This window comes from Artibeus jamaicensis, unplaced genomic scaffold (genome assembly GCF_021234435.1).
Source record: "Artibeus jamaicensis isolate MK-2021 breed Jamaican fruit bat unplaced genomic scaffold, CSHL_Jam_final contig_64, whole genome shotgun sequence".
NCBI classification, from domain to species: domain Eukaryota; kingdom Metazoa; phylum Chordata; class Mammalia; order Chiroptera; family Phyllostomidae; genus Artibeus; species Artibeus jamaicensis.
The window spans coordinates 11,400,547-11,413,645 of NW_026521911.1; the positions used below are offsets into that span (position 1 = coordinate 11,400,547).

The window sequence follows — 13,099 nt, forward strand, 5'->3', positions numbered from 1 at the left end:
TTACATAAAAACTTAATCTTCAGTGAGAGAGCTAAATTTGACTAATGCCACTGAAGATAATGATAACATATTTAAACCCTTCTAATGTGCATGAATCTGAGTGAGATACTCCCTGGAAGTTAAAGATAAGCTAAACACAGTTTTTTAAAAGGCTAATATAGAATGATAAGAACTATTACTAAACAAGAAAGAATATGGTAGATACTAATTTCGCACAGTAACAATGTCATTTGTTGAACATTTATTTATGAGTCAAGCAATATCTAAGTATTATCTCTAATGCTTCCAACTAATGATCTCTATAGTTTTTTATTCAATGTTTCTACCTGTAAAATGTTTGTGAATGTACATTCTCTACAGATGCTAATTGGTAATTATATAATTATACAACTGTAATAATATACTATATTTTTATGAAATGAATCCAAACACTGAAATTAGAAATGATGAGAAAAAGAAAAAGCTTCAGATCATCTTTGGTATCCCCTGGAGAAAGATCCTACATTAAGAACATTAATATGCCCAATGTGTGGCAGAGACTACTGGTTGTCCCTCAATATTCATTATCCTTTTCTTCCGTAGTGATTGAAGTCCCAAATTTTTATCTGGGCCCAGAGTAACCAGAATAAAAATTACATGCATGTTCCCTATTACAGCTAGGTATGGCTTTGAGCCTAAGTTCTAATTCTAGGGATATAAGAAAACTCATATTTCAAAGACAGAAACCATGCTCATCTCTCTGTCCTTCTTCTAATCTACTCCTTCGCATGTGACCATGGTACTGTGTACACAAGGATAACATTCGAAGGTGAAAGAACAAGAAGATCAGGTGCTTGGATCCCTTTAAGACTTTGTGGAGCCGAGCAATTATTCAATTTCTAGACAAGACACATGAACCCTTTCATGTGATGGAAATATGTTTCTATCTTGCAAAAGCACTGTTATTTTTATCTCTGTTATATATAACTGAATATATATACTAATTAATATCTGATGAAAAACAGTTATTACTCTATTTACAGATGAAGGAAAAGGGTCAGAGAAGTTAATTTTCCACAGTTACCCAGGTAGTAAATGCTAGAATCAAGAGTCCAAAGTCCATCCTCTAAAGCAGGCTAACTCTTGTGAATTACATACTATAGAATTGAGGAAAAGGAGACATTAACTTTGTCTAGAATGGTTGACGAAGGATTTCTGGTAGAGATAGCAATTTTATGAGATCTTAAAAGGATGGGTATGGAGAAAAAGATATTCTGGGCTAATGGAATAGAGTGAACAAAGGCAAGGGGATAAGATAGCATACAAAAGACTCAAGAAAAGCTTGTAGTCCATTGCTGTTAAGTGTTTCATGCCTTTATCTATTTAATACATATTTACAATACCTACTACACAGAGCAGGCACAAAAAACATCTTAGTGGTGAAAAAACTGTCTATAAGTTCCCAAATTTATGACAAGATGATACTACTGGTAAGTCCCACAGGATAAAGCCCAAGTCCCATATCAAGCGAACAAGATCTTCATAATGAGAATCAATCCCTCTTTTCCAACTTCATACTACTGCCCTATGTTTCAGTTCTCAGAACATATGACAGTTGCCAGGCCTCTGACCTTTGCACATTGAGTTCCTTCTTTCTGGAATGCCTTTCCCTACTCTGCCTGGAAATGTCTTGCTTATTCTTTAAGAGCCAAACTTCTATTTTTCCCCGATTCCTCAAATGGGATGGTTTCTTACAGCATGTTTCCATCATTCAGTTTCTTCACATCTTTATTCATTCATTCCTTCACTTCTTTAGCCAGCCAGCCCAACAAAAATGTGCTGTGCTATAGAAATAACAATGATGGGCAAGATGGAGCATTTTTTTCTGTGCTTATGGAATTTATACTCTAGGAAGAACTATCAGCCTTTAAAGAAATAATGCAGTGTGGTAACTTCTATGGAAAAGGAGAGCCTGAAGTGGAAGCACACAGCAGGAGCATTATGCCCAACCTCAGCTTCCCAGAAGAAGCATTCTTCAATCTGAACCCTTTAGGATGCACAGGAATGAACCAGGCAGAGATAGGCAAGAGGTGTTTTAACAGCATGTGCTACCTCTATGCATTATCCAGTAGACTCCACTAGACTATTAAAGTCAATGTTTTTAAATGCATCCCATGTGATTTAAACAACTACAATGGCAACAACAATAATAACTCTAGAATTAAATGCTGGCTCAGACTGATTCTAAATGTGTTACGATTGAACTTTAGTAAATCATATAGTTCTATTTTGTCTTTATTATATGCAATATTTCCTATCCTAGACTGCACCCCCACTTCAGCCCAGCATCCAATGCTTCTTTAGGCTTCCACTGGCATCTCTCAAACTTTTGTGTGTGTGAGAATTACCTGGCATGCTTGTAAACACAGATTCCTGGGTCCCAGCCTCAGAGATTCTGATGCTATAGATCTGGGATAGTTGGAGATTCTGCAATTCTAATAATCTTCCTGGTGGAATCTGATGCTACCCAGTCATAGAAGGCATCTTGAAAAGCAATGTTATAAAGAAACTATACACACATTATTTTCAAAATTATTTCCCTTTGTTTTTACCCCTGCTCTGCCAGGCCAGGCTCCTTAGATGGTGGTGACTTCTTTGACCAAGTATACATAAGTCACATATGTGCTATCAGAGGAGCCATTACTAAAAGGAAGGGCCATTGTGGTGACTCTCACCCATCAATCACATTCTCCACTTAGACAACTGGTGGGTTTTCCCATTGCCTCCCACCTTAGGTGCAGTGTAACAAACCTATACATGGGGGCTTCCAGTGAATGAGGAGTTATTCACATTTAAGTGGACAGAGGGGAGGGCAGTTGGAGGAATGGGTGAAAAGGGTGAAGGAATTGAGAAGTACAGATTGATAGTCACACAGTAGTCATGGGGATGTGAAGTACAGAATAGGGAATATAGTCAATAATATTGTAATAAGTATGTGTGGTCCCAGGTGGGTTCTAGATGTATCAGGAAGAACAGTTTGTAAAGTATATGATTGTCTAACCTTATGCTATACACCTGAAACTACTATGAAAGAATATTGAATGCAAACTGTAATTAAAAATAAAATGTACATTAATAAAATGATGGGGGACTGGGGGGTGGGCTGAGATGGAAGTAAAAGACAGAAAACTGTACTTGAACAATTAAAATAAAAAAATAATTAATTAATAAAATGACAGGATCCTTGGTAGTATCACCCAGGTATTTGTCAAGAAACCATTCGTGTGAAAGTTATTTGAAAACAATCATAATAGTTTTATAATATTATGAGAGATGTATGTAGCAAGTTTTAAATGTTAAAGGGGATTAAATGCAGCTCTCCATAAGGGCGCTGCAGGGAAGAAAGACTCAAGTGGGTTTGCCAATGGGAAAGGAGGTCAGGTCTTTACTAATTTTTTGATTCTTTTAAAGATTCATTTTAGTATAAATAGGAGACTTATAATTTCATTAAAAAATGATGGGAGAATCACTGAACTTTAAGAAAGCTTTCAATAATTGCTTGTATTTGCCTCTGTATTATCATTTATGTGAATTTTAAAAGTTAATAAGCTTTGAAGGGTCATGAGGACAAGGACCATGTGTCTCACATGAACATTTCCTACAGTTCCTGAAGAGAGTGGGGACTATTTGAAAGACATAAAAGAACTCAACTCCAAAAAGTGTGAAGGGAAACCACCTCTCAAAAGTTGGAAAGATAGTTTCAATGATTAATTAGGTAATATATTAAAATATAGTGGTTTCTTGATAAACATGATCTCCCTTTCCCCTTCTAGTTCTTCCTATTAGTTATTATCTAGAACAGTTCTGTCCAATAAAACTTTCTGGAGTGATGGACATATTCTAAATCTGCACTGTCGAATATGGAACCCACTAGCCGCATTGGCTACTGAGCACTTAAAATGTGGATAGTGCAACAGAGAAACTGAATTTTAATTTTATATTTTAAAATAAAATTTAGTCTGGCCCTTAATTTAAGGATCTAAGTGGGAGGCTTGCAGCTAGTCTTGGAGAACAGTCTCAAAGCCAACACAACACAGTAGTTTGTCATTAAGTGCCAATTTGTTGAATTGAATTGATCTTTATTTTTTTTTTCTATAGATATGCTTTAAGGTAAAAGAGTGAAAGAGGAGCTGCAGGACCTAAATAGGAAAAACAGTTTCTGTCATATTGACCAATATTTTTTAAACTTTAATATGCAAATCACTGGAATTTTTGTTAAAAACACAGTTTCTGATTTAGTTGGTCTTCAGTAGAACCCTAGATTCTATGCTAACAAGCCCCCTGGTAATAATGATGCTGCTAGTCAACGGGCCATGCTTCCAGAAGCAGAGATGTAGATGTAAGTAAGCCATGGTCCTACATAATTGCTACCTGCCCTGTCTCTGAACCAGCTTCTGCTTTCTTGGTTCAGCAGGTCAAAATTAAATCAAAAGAATGTTCATAGCAGCACAATTCACAATAGCCAAGAGCTGGAAGCAACCTAGGTGCCCTACAGTAAGTGAATGGATGAAAAAATTGTGGTACATTTACACAATGGAATTCTACGCAGCAGAGAGAAAGAAGGAACTACTACCCTTTGCAACGACATGGATGGAACTGGAAAGCATTATGCTGAGTGAAATAAGCCAGATGGTGAAAGACAAATACCATATGATCTCACCTTTAACAGGAAGCTAAACAACAAAACAGACAAGCAAGCAAAATAAAAACAAAGACACTGAAATAGAGAACAAGGGGACAGTGAGCAGAGGGGAAAAGGGAGGGAATTCAAGGGGAAAAAAAGGGAGGGATTTAGAGAAACAAGTATAAAGGACACATGGACAAAAACTAAGGGGGGTGGAAATGGGAGGGAGGTGGGGTACATGGGGCGGGTGGGCTGGGATGGGAGAAATAAACAGAAAACTGTACTTGAAAAATAACTAAATAAAAAAGAATATTTTATTTTATTAAAGGCACATGTATACCCCAATCTTATAATGAACATTTATTAACTACTTTCTACATATTAGGAAGAGTACTCATAACAATCCTGGCAAGTCAAATATTATTACCCCCCACTTCACAAATGATAAAACAGGTTTACATAGATAATTTGACTTAAGCAAAATTCACCTAAGTACTTACTGGCAGAGATGGGCTTAGAAACCAGGTGCTCCTGAATACAAAGGCTAGTCTTTCTCATCAGACTCTTTATTTACTCAGAGTGTGTTATATTGTACAGTTAAGCATCAGCCCCATCCAGGCCCACTACCTGTTGATCTTAAATGCAGAATCTGCACTGTAAGATCTCCAGGTAGTTTTTATTCACATTAATATTTGAGAGGCACTATTATGTTCCACATTTTGCCTTTAGAGCAAAGTAACAAGTGGAGGCATAAGGAATCTGCTGATTGAGGCAGTTGAGGAATTGATTTAGATTGGCTAGGTTTTACTCTGGAACAAATATTGATAGCTTCGTCTCTATTGCCAAATTCCTATTGTCTCATGGGCATGAAGAAGCCCAAAATTAAGCTGTTTTCTGGAAGGTAAGGGTTTTTCATTTCTCACTTATACAACATTCCCAACAGATACAAACGTGAACAATATAGTTTTAACAGTGTTCATGGGAAAAACTACAAAAAGAAACAAACTTCTTGGGTGAGGGATAAATGTAGTAAATTCAGTAAATTCTTCCAAAATACCTTGCCATTATTAATCACTGTCAGGAAGGTTCAAAGAAAGAAATATGATTATGTTTTCTTTATCTTCATGAATAATACTGGAAAACTAGCCAATTAAAAGTGAATAGTAGCCTAAAACACAAGGGTCTGTTATTGCACAAAGTAACTCAGAGAAATTAATGCCTTTCTACCTTGATGACCAAGTGCTTGGTCATCCCACTTCTGCAATACAGCAACCTCCTCCTCAGAGAACTCTCACTTTCAGCTTCCTGTTGCTGGAATCCATCAGAAGTGCCATCTGTACCCTGCTTAACAACTCCTCTTAGTTTCAGGCCCATTCTTTGCTTCCCAAATAAGCCTTGCTGCTTCTCTCTATCCTTGAACTCATGTCATCCTTTCTTTTCTCTCCTCTCCCTCCTCACAAACCTTCACTCACATTGTCAGCCTTTAACAGCTGCATCCAATCACCTTTAACACTTAAAACTTGCTATATAAAATCTCTCTCATAATATTATAAACATTATGCTTGTTTTCAAATAACTTTTACATAAATGCTCTTGGCAAACACAATGGGTGATACTACCAAGGACCCTCTCATGGTATTAATTTAAATTTTACAAACTGTTCTTCCTGATACATCTAGAACCCACCTGGGACCACACATAGTTGTTACAATATTATTGACTATTTCCCTATTCTGTACTTCACATCCCCATGACTACTGTGTGACTATCAATCCGTACTTCTCAACTCCTTCACCTTTTTCACCCAGTCCTCCAACCGCCCTCCCTTCTGTCAACTGTCAGTCTGCTCTCTGTATCTAAGTCCATTTCTATTTTGTTTGTTCACTGATTTTATTATTCAGATTCCACATATAAGTTAAATCATATAGTATTTATCTCTATTTCACTTAGCATAATAGCCTCTAGAAAGGACCCTCTCATATTTTTTATACCTTAACTCTTCCTTTTTTTCTTTCCTCTCCTCTCTTCTCTCACTTCCTCAGGAGGTTGTCCAAGCCACAGTCCTGGAATTTCTGGAGCAAATTCCCTTGTCTCCATTATTATTTCTACTTCTGGAAACAAGGTTTGAGACAACAGGGTCTCACACTAAGTAAAGTCTTTGTACTGCCAGTACTTGCTAGATGTTTCTTTTATTTATTATTATTTTCCCTTAGACATCCTTAATAAAAAAGACATCTATTCCCTGTATTAGTTAATCAGGCTTTGCTGAAACTTTCATTGTTTATTATCGTTGAACCACTAATATTTTTAAAGTGTAAGATTCCTTCTGTTGTACTCATTTTTTTCCTCAAAAAGGGACACACACAGTTTCTTGGCCCTTGTATTCAAAGATTTGGTATGGCAAATTAGTTTCTGGTTTAGCAAATATTCATTCCTTCCATCGCTTTGAGCTTGACAATATGACTTGTTTTGTTAGTGGGGTGTTAGTGGATGTGATGTGAGCAGAGGCTTTAACGATGCTAACATCCTGGGCTTGTCCTCTCGTGTTTCAGCCATCATAATGGAAAGAGCATCCTCTGAGTAATACTGGGCCCCATACTGAAATATGTGAAGCAGAGATGCACCAGCCAACCTGGTAGTCTACAGCCTGAAGCAGCTGACAAGGCCAACCAGCAAACACTTATGGGATAAATAAATGCTTATTGTTATATGCCACTGATTTTGTGGTTGCAGGTCATAACCCCAAAATGACAAACTCTGGGTAGTACTGTCTCACTGCATAGTGGATGCCATAATAAAAAGTTTCATATAGGGGATTCCTATTTTGCATGAAGGACTGACTGTGGCACATGTAAGGTCCTACACAACCTTAAAATATCATCATATCATACAAAAATGAGTTTATTTGAAGTATTCACATGTAAGAAACTCGGTGGCCCCTTGGTTAATGGCAGGAACTTTAAAAGCTCTAATATTTTTAACTTATCTTCCTAAAAAAGCAGAAATCTTTTAAAATGTCTGTTGGACCCTTCTTTGACACTTATTTAAAATTTCCTTTTACCACTGATTTCCTTGAGTTATTCAGTTGCTGTTGGCATATGTGCCAAGGAATCATTTCCACAAGGGCCATATTTTTCTAAAATCAAATTTGGTAATTTGCAAAATTAATACATTTACTTGTAATGAAATTATTTTTGAAGAGGATTTTAATATATGTTAAAATCTGTCATTTAGGTAATGTTTTTAAAGAAGGAAATGTTCTTATGCAACATGACTGAAATGCTCTGGGGAGCCCTAAAATCATTTTTTCATTAAATAGAGCTGAAATTATGTGAACAACTAGAACATGTGAAATAAAAGAGGAAAACAAAGCACAGAGCACTGGGGAATGAGAAAATGGACTGTAAAAGGAACAGTGATTTGTTCAAGGTTACCCAGTGGGTCAGGAAAAAAGGGGTGAGTTCGGCTGACGCTAAGACCCAGAGTATATCCACGTGAATGTCTGTGCACTAAATCTGCCATTTTTAGTGGATAATGTAGTCATGTTTCTTCTATATAGGGGATAATATTCATATTAGCCATTCTCTTGAGGTCTAGCAGGTGTTACTTCATAAACATTTATCAAATAAAATGATAAATAAATCCTTAGCAACTGAAACTTGACAAAGCATTATTTTACATACATGATCTCATTATTCTTATAGCCAACCACTTCTGAAGTAGGTATTATATAATTCCTGTCTTGTAGATTAATTTAGATCCAGAAAAATTAAGTGAATTACCCAAGAACACACTGCCATGAGTATTGAGACATTTTCACCATACCTAGCTGTTCAGAAAAATTCTTTAAAGATTCTAACTCAAGATGGCTCAAAGAGGGTTGCATTAAATATAAAACAGTTGAGGGCAGGGGAGAGAAAAGCTCTTTGAGGAACTCAAAGTCTTGTGCAAAGTTGATATTTAGGAGAATGAAAACAGTTTGATTACCTTATTTTATGTGGGTGACCTTACTAGCTCATTAGTTGGGATATCAATTGGGCATGTCTGTACAAAATTCTCAAATCCTACTGGTAAATTATTTGTGCATGAGGGCATCTGGCAGGTAAGCCATGGAAACCTTGGTAGAAGACTTTAAAATAATATAGATCCACCCCAAGAAAGCAGTCCTACTTATAAAAATACATTTCTGTGCTCTGTGTCTGCTTCTTCAAAGCATTGCTCATTTGCTTTGCTGATGCATACAAAAAAGGTTTATTATAGTAAAGATATTGGATTCCTTAATATAGACATGGATCTCTGCCTCAACAGTTCTAAAGCCTCTGTAATGAGTAGTGTTCTACCAAAAACTACATGTAGCAAAGGAGTAAGTAAGCAAGGAAAATTTGTTCCTGAGTGGACAGTCAGAAAACATGGGAGGGAAGGAAGAAAGGAGCATGACCAGTATTAAGAGCCCAAACTCTATAGCCAGGCTACCTAGGTTTATTCTTGGCTCTGCCTCTTACTCTGAAACCTTGATAAAGTTAGTTAACTCCCTTATGGCTCAGTTTCCTCATCTATAAAATGGAGAAATTAATAGTACGTATCTCATAGGGTTATTATGAGGATTAAATGAGCTAATATCTGTTAGTGCTTAGAACAATGCCAGGTATACAGGAATCCCAATATAAATGTTTAGTAAGTATAGGAGACCATTCTGTGTGGCATGGGCCCAACTCCCACTCGGAGATTCACAGGACCCACACCCACGGATAGGTTCTCCCATGGGGAATCAAGCCTGCCTTGTACCTAGACTGCTACAAGACTTGCTTTTGCTAAAACTCCTTCACCTTGAATTAAGACAGCAAGCACTTACTGTAACTTCCTAAAGTGTGTGCTAAAACTCCCCAGTATACAGTGTAACCAGTTCAACCACTTTTTCCTTTGCATTTGCAAATATTCTTCTGTGATGTGATTGGCTCCTTTGTTTTCTAAAAAAGGTAACCACCTAAAGCAAACCTGTGCATACTAAATGAGGACCATCATGTAATGTGCCCAGAAAAGAAATAAAGGCCTGTCACAACAGGGGCCGAGGCTTTTCTCCTCTTGAGAGAAAAAACCACACTGTCCCTTTTCCTCCACAGGACTCGGTAGTCTATGTGAATTTCTCACGCCTCATTCACAATGTGGTGGACCCCACAAGCCGGGGTCCACATCAAGTAAGTGAAAGAAAGAAGAAAGAGTGAGAACTAGAATACTGGACGCTGTGTTCTTAATGCATCATTTTGCTTCCTACTAACAGAGTCCTTTATTTTCCACAGCTGGGGCCACTTGATTCTTGCTGGGAAGCTTAACCCCATTTCCGGTCTGACCCCAAACAGCTCTTATTCAGAGAAATTCAAGAAGCCCTAGTTCAGTAGTTCAGGTGACTCAGCATTACATCAATTTTGCTGTTATTCTTGTCCTGACCCTGTGTCCCAGTTTTAGTCACTTGCTCCTGTGATCAAGTCCCCACCTTGCACTGCAGCTCTAGCACTCTGCTCCCCTACAGCTGAGTTGCAGCTTGCAGGACCCGCTCAGGTCCTCTGGGTGCTCTGAGGCAGGCATCTCCCAAAGGGCAGCCTCTGCACCAGAAACTACACTTTGTTTGGTGCACAGTGTTTGAACCTTTGAAAATTAGTTGTTTGTATTTAAATTTTCAGACTTTTACATCAAAGTGCAAAATTCCAAGCTCTGATGAACCATTGGATGGTCTGAAAGCACACGGTCCCCATTTCTCCTTGGTACTAACCCACTGGAGCTGAGTAGCAACTGCCCCATTTGGAAGGCTTTGTTCCCCATTGCTTCACTTGTTTCTGGGTCTGCATCTGGATCTGTCTGCTTGGCCCTTGCAGACATTTGAGGTTGAAACATTTGAGGCTGCTCTAAGACTGAAAGTAGCTGATATTTACCAAGCCCTTATTTTGTGCAAGGTATTCTTCTAAGTGGTTTATATCCTGTACTCATTTAACCAACATTCAGAAATCTGTTTTTATATCTATTATTCCTGCAATCCTTTTCCTTGCTTTAAACCCTCTGTATGCATGTATGTGTACCTGTACCATTTTCCCAAATCACTACTCTCTACTCACCAGCTAAGGGCCACTTACAGAGGTTTGCTGAGTTTTCATAATGTCAACCACTCACCCATACTATGGCCTGTTGCCTGTCCAACGTTCCTTGTTTAACCAGACTGTGCTGTCAAGAACTTTGGCCATCATAGTGATTTCATTTCAGGTATAGAATCTCAGGCTTTACTGGTCTGACAGATCCTATCATATCATGTTTCATGCTTTTACAGGACCATACATTTTATTGCACATGCCTTCACACTCACAAAACTATTGCTCCAGTTCTTGTTAGAAGTCCAGAAAAATCCACTAAATATTCATTGACACTTACTTATGTTTTAAGACCTATAACAGAAATTGATTTGAGTATTCATTTACTAAGGGATCCAAAGAAATCTGTTCATCTCTTCCATGTGCAATTCAATCTCTTTTCAGTGGACCACCTAGGAAACTAACATTATTTGAACACAATCAGCTATGTTTTTTCCCTCATGATAAGCTCTTGTGCTTTACAAAACAATGAATAAAAGAGAAAAATGTTTACATGACTAAGCTGAGATTTAGCAAATATAAAAAAAAAACCCTCACAAAATTCATTCTACACACCATTACATAAAATTATCTGGATTGAGTAAAACTAAATATATATTCAATTTAGCTGATTACATTGTATGTAATTTTTAAAGAAAGTCAATACAAATGTTACTTACATAAGGAATCGTGTCCAAAGTATCTGTGTTGACAATTATAGGAGCAGGACTGGCCTGAAAAACAGAAGTAGAAAACTTTTTAAGTTACAAGTACTGCATTCTGAGAGTTCGTGAACTTACTCACGAAGAAGAGCTTGGCAGTGTTCCCTGAAGACCCGTATGGGCAGTGTGTCAGGTGGGAGAAAAAATGAAATAGCTCCAAGTTCTGACATCCTCCAAATATTCGTTTGCTATATTTACCACATAATGAAATGAGTAAGCAATAGAATGTATAATCGTTTTTTCTTAAATTTTATCTGACAGAGCAGGAGATGAGGATTTGTTATGCTTACAAGGCAAGATTTCTAATAAATTGCGTGAGAAGTAAAGTTGGTAACATCTCCTTTTTAAAAGGGCTGTGCTAAATCCATTTGGTTTCCCACTCTAAGAAGCAAAATTAAATCTAAATCAACATTTACAACCCTTCCCTTTACACTGTCTTTTGAGAGTATGTTGTATTTAATGTGAAGTATAGAAGAGTTCACTTCGAGACATGTATGTTTAGCTGTCATATAGATGCTGACATACATGCTGTTGTCATATCTTTTCTTTGTCATTTACACACCTCTGATAGCACACCTTAGAAATCTTTAGATGGAAAATGAAAACTTAGTCAAAGATGGCAGAAAATCATATTGGATATGCTAAACTTTCTCTTTTTAAAAAATTGTATCAACTTCAGTCATTTGCCTTAAAGTTGAGAAGGAATCTGTGTGAAACTGATATAGGAGAGCTACACGCCAAGTCATTAAAAAATAAGAGATTGCAATCTGTATTTGCATCAACCAATCTGACTTCATGAATATTGAATAGACCTATCTTTATTTTTGAGTTTCTAGAATTTCCACAGCGACTTTCCCTTCATCCCCTGAAGGATCTTTAATCTCCTTCCCAAACTGCAGATTTCATTTAGATAGAGGAAATACCTCAGCATGAATAATCGAGAGCTGTCCTATACGACATAGTGTTTTTGGCAAGTACTAAACTTCTAGGACATTTTATTAGATGTGCCCTCTGGAGTGAACAGAGTTGTCAGCTTTTTCATGTCAATCTGTGCCTATGACATCCCAATAGCATGAGAAAATGAATGGCAATCCAGCAGATTTTACAAAACAAAATTCCACGTTTTAACAAAAGACCCTGGGTATTGAGAACATAACCCTGGTTTGCATGTCTACATAGTGAGTTAGCTAGATGTTCCTGGTTTATTCATTAACTCTTTTTTAGAAGATTTTATTTATTTATCTTTAGAGGGAAGGGAAGGAGAGAGGGAGAGAAATATCAATGTATGGTTGCCTCTTGTGTATCCCCTGCTGGGAACTGTCCTACAACCCAGGTATGTGCCCTGACTGGGAACTGAACTGCAATCCTTTGGTTTGCAGGCCCACACTCAATCCACTGAGCTACACCAGCCAGGGGTATTCATTAACTCTTCAGAGCAAATACCTTGTGGGTAAAGGGGGCTTTGAAGAAAGATAGTTTTCATAGGACATCAAAAAAAATACCAGTGTTTGTCAAGAGGCATGTGGCATGGGGAGAAAAACATGAGGTTTAGAATTAGAAGACCTGAGTTCAAGTTTGTTTTATCAAGTTTCTAATTA

At 37.3% G+C, this 13,099-nt stretch overlaps 1 protein-coding gene across 13 annotated transcripts in view; it reads right to left on the bottom strand.

The window, feature by feature from the left end:
* Positions 1-13,099, bottom strand: part of DLG2 (discs large MAGUK scaffold protein 2) — a 1,926,133-nt gene that overhangs the window by 692,471 nt on the left and 1,220,563 nt on the right. For all 13 annotated transcript variants that reach the window (XM_053670841.1, XM_053670838.1, XM_053670836.1 and 10 more), the window contains one exon: positions 11,460-11,513. In XM_053670841.1, coding sequence (XP_053526816.1) covers positions 11,460-11,513 — 54 coding nt within the window. The remainder of the gene's footprint in view (positions 1-11,459; positions 11,514-13,099) is intronic.